Raw genomic sequence first — 4533 nt, 5'->3', positions numbered from 1 at the left:
GTTTAAGAACTTAGGACTTTTCTCAATATGACTTGTCTCCTCCTGGCAGCATCAATTACTTCAAAAAGAAGATGGGCATCGAAGAGTCTCCTTATGGAGTTGGTTAGCCATTTGGGCAAAAAACTGCTCTTGCCTGGACTACTTGGTGGTATGCTGTATAAACTGGACATTCAGGACCCACAAAAACATGACTGCTAAACTTTCCTAAAGGTGAGACAATCCTTCAGGATTTCTGCTTCATGAAAGAGTCTACCAGACATTTTACAAAACACAGAAAAAACTGATGAACCTTGCCAATACAAGGTATAAAAGATCTTCAAATTTCCTGCTTCATGAAAAAATCTGCCAGATATTTTGGGCCTACAGGCTAAAGATGAATACCCCAACATTACAAAAAAACTTTGGGTGACTATCCATGCAGTGCAATGTCTCTGTCAATTCTAGAATTTTGTAATTTGCTTACAATAAACTTCCTGTTAACTTAGGTAATATTATGTCCTTCTGGGGTCTTTAATGGAGTTAAAAATAAATAGTTATAATTATAGTTTTCCTTAGTTATGATAAAAAATAAGGTAGATATAAATATTGTAATTATAATTCTTGCTTGATAACTGTTATTTTGTATGTGATCTTGCTATGTTAAAATTAAAACCCTCTTTTTGAATTAGACAGAAAAGGGGAGGTGATGTGGGATTCCTTTCTGTATGCTGTGAATATGTTTTACTGCCACTGATTAATAAAGAAGATGCTTTGGGCCAATGACTTAACAGAGTAAAGTCAGGCAGAAAATCCAAACAAAGATATAGAGATAGAGTAGATGGAGTTGGGGAAATGCCATGTAACTGCTGAAGGAAAAAGACACCTGCCTGCAAAAACCTTACTGGTAAACATGAGCCTCAAGGTAAAATATAAAATAGGAATGGGTTAATTTAAGATGCAAGAGTTAGTTAACAAGAAGCCTGAGCTAATAGGCCAAGAAGTGTTTTAATCAATATAGTTTCTATGTGATTATTTCAGGTATGGGCAGCTGGGAAATGAACAAGCAGCCTCTGAATACAGAGCAGTAATGCCTTTCTAAACCAATAGCTTTCTACCTTTTCTAACAGCAACAGACAGTAAGAAAGACATTGCACACATGTCCTAGTGTATGGATACGTAGTCATATTTGTATATATGTGTACAGAAAGTTTCATGGCACACTGCCTGTCTTGCATTATGATTTTTCTTTACTCTTTCATCTGTATTTTTGTAACTCATTAAATTGATATAATGAGTTACTGTGAGTAACAACCTGGGGTTTAGGAAATACCACTCTGAGAGGCTGGAGAGATGACTCATCAATTAAGAGTATAGGCTGCTCTTAGAAAAGTCTCAAGTTCGATTCCAGTACCCACATTGGGCAACTTTCAACTGCCTGTCACTTTGACTCCAGGAGATCGTATGCCCTCTTCTGGTCTCCATGAACACCTGCATACACACGTGAATGCTTTCTTTCTCCCCCCTCACACACACACACACACACACACACACACACACACTCACACACACGCACACACACACAAAATTATAAATTAAAAAAAAACCTAAAAAAGTTAACCTCATGAGTAATATGAGGTGATTGCTTATTAATCTTTACTCCGGAAAGTAAAATAAGACCTTCCCCAATACTACACTTCTGAGTATTGATACAGAGAAGCAAACCTTGAGACAATTTTAGATGCATCTCCCACATTCTTGCTTTGAAATTCCAAATACAGATGTGTTTATATAAGAAAGTCAAGGCTATAATCTTCCTTCAAGTTCTTCAAGTTCCAATATAAGTCTAGATCACAAATGTCCAACTTTAGGGAGGAAGTGTTCTGAGATCTGGCTACATGTGTATCTGACTTGCTAGTGTCAATAAGACTGGCTCCCACATGCTTAGTCTTCAGGGAGTGGCACTACTTGAGAAGAATTAGGGGGTGTGGCCTTGTTGGAGGACTGTGTCACTGTGGGGTGGGCTTTTGAAACTTCAAAAGTTGCAAGCCCAGTGTCCCTCTTCCTGCTGCCTGTGGATCCAAATGTAAAACTCTCAGCTATTTCTCCAGCTCCACATTGCCTGTGAGCCATCATACTCCCCATCATGATGACAATGAACTAAACTTCGGAACCTGCAAGCAAGCTCTAAATAAGTGCTTTCCTTTATAAGAGTTTCCATGGTCATGGCGTCCCTTCACAGCATTAGAACACTGGCTAAGACAGTGACTTAGGTGATTATCTAGACGATAATATAATAAGCACAGGATAAATACCTTATATGGGCTAATGAAGTGCACAGAGCTACAAGAAACAAGTTGACCTACATCCTATGAGCCAATAGTCATGGCATATCACTAAGTCGGAGTGTAAGATAAGTGCATCATCATATGTCGTAGATGACTGCAGAATTTTTAATGGTGAATAGCACAGAGTCATTTGAACATCCATACAATATGTTTGGAATGTTTGTAAGACATTAGTAAGAGGAACTGCCTCTGGGGAAAATGAATAGAATGGTGAACTGTGAAGATTTAGTACCGTGCGTGCTCTTGTGTAGTATTCAAAGCAAAGTTTGTATTTTGTGTTTACAAACACTGATTTTTAATAAGAATGGATAATATATGTAAGAAATATAATCTTATATACCAGCTTTTATAATATGGAGGGCAAGTGTTTTCAAACTAAGTAGAATGAAGAATTTTTCCTGTAAGCAATTTTATAAATAGATATTTATTATAATACTGAAATTCATATCTCTTCATTTACATTTCTTGTCCAGTTTACAATGAGTTTCCTATCCATAGCTTAGTCATCATCACAACTTTGGTGAGTAGGTGTGGCAGGTACCAGAGGCATAAGTTAAACCAGGCAAATACAGGCACGTTTGCAGTTTAATAGAAGTCAAAGCCTAAATTGCTATTTTCTGGCAAGAGGTCTGGAGTTGTGTCATGGCCATGGCAAAGCAGAAGCCTGGTGCCTTACAGGCTTAGGAGTAACAAATGGGTTTAGAGACAGCAGCATCTCAAAGCCTTCACAATATTCCTTAGCTAAGAAACTCTTGCAGAAGGAAGCGAGTCCAGGAAAAAGCTAGAATTCTGGGTAAAACCTGTCTAAAACAATAGTAGAGTGAACTAAAGTCTTTATGTACTTAGGAGCTTTGTTATGACTCAAATCTGACATAACAGCTCATGTGGAAAAATAGATAAATTGAAAAACACAACACCAAATCTTGAAAGATATACTTTAGGCTTTGGGCTTATGGTTCCCTTAGTGCGATCCTAATTCACACCTCCTGTCTTGGTGTGGTTCATTCCCATCACCTCTCTTACTTTCAAAACTGCCCTAGTGACCACAAAAGGTCACTCTGTTCTCGTACACCTTTGCAATTCTTGATTGAACTGACAACCTAGTTTGTCCTATGAGGCTGACTGAAGATAACAAATAACAGAGTGGTTCACGGAGAACTCGGAAAATGATCCCGCCTCTTAAAATCACCCATCTATGTTGCTCGTTTACAGAAGATATGAGAGAGGCGGGTGGAAGAGAGAGACACTGATCAAAGCACTGCAGGGGGCTAGGACTTTGTACTGCATTTCCACCCCTTGCAGAAATGTGATGGCGTGTGTCAGATCTTGTTCGAGCCATCCTCAGAACTCTTTGGTGATTCATTCTTCAGAATTTTCATAATCCATAGCTATTTTAACATCACAAAGATTATCACAGTGCCTCGGATAGGGTCAATAGTTGCTGCAGCATTGTGCTCATGTCACAGATGTCTTTCCCTAGAATATGTAAAGGAAACGGTAGTTGAACTGAATGTCACAGGTCAGCATCTCTCATCTCCACAGCATGAAGACTAGCTCTCTGGTACTGAGACCACCGGAGGACAAAGACAATGTCGCAGGCTGACTGTAACTTTGCTTGCTCTGCTCTCTAAGGCACCCGCTATTCAAATCCAAGCTACGTATCACAGTGATTGCTTCAGTTTCTGTTTAATTATTTTATGTTTAGATTTATACTCTTAAAAATGTTTTCTGAAAATGAATACATTTTCACACACATGTACCAAAGTTGGTACGCCCAGACTGTCTCTGAGAGAGCTGGAGCTTGGCTCTGTATCCAAGTTGAACTTGATTCCCTGTGATCTCAGTGGATTCCTCTCCACATAATCTGTGTTTCTCACCTGTCTCTAGCGGGTTAGGAGTCATTGCTGTCTTTTGATTACTCACCAAATGTTCACTCACAGGATCTCATGGAACTTCCTTTGCCCTAATCATCGCTGGTTGAATGGTTGCTGTCACTGCCTTCACTATCACTGTCACTGTCACTTTCATTCTGATCATTACCAGCCTTGTTATCACTATCATCACTGCTGTCAGATGTGCTATCCTGGCTGTCACTGCCATTGCTGCTCTTGCCACTGTCACTGTTGCTATCGTCACTGCTGTCACTGCTGCTGTCACTGCTATCACTGCTGCTGTCACTGCTGTCACTGCTGTCACTGCTGTCACTGCT

The 4533-nt window shown here is 39.4% G+C and overlaps 1 protein-coding gene across 1 annotated transcript in view; it reads right to left on the bottom strand.

Annotated features, from left to right (window-relative positions):
- Positions 1-4287: 4287 nt before the first annotated feature.
- The window catches only part of Dspp (dentin sialophosphoprotein), a 4811-nt gene continuing 4565 nt past the window's right edge, over positions 4288-4533 (bottom strand). The window contains exon 6 of the mRNA XM_026785033.1: positions 4288-4533. This exon is cut by the window's right edge and continues 6 nt beyond it. Within this exon, the coding sequence (XP_026640834.1) occupies positions 4288-4533 (246 nt within the window).

The sequence above is a fragment of the Microtus ochrogaster genome, linkage group LG1 (genome assembly GCF_000317375.1).
Source record: "Microtus ochrogaster isolate Prairie Vole_2 linkage group LG1, MicOch1.0, whole genome shotgun sequence".
NCBI lineage: Eukaryota > Metazoa > Chordata > Mammalia > Rodentia > Cricetidae > Microtus > Microtus ochrogaster.
The sequence above is the reverse complement of the archived record's forward strand: the minus strand, read 5'-3'. Positions and strand labels throughout refer to the sequence as shown.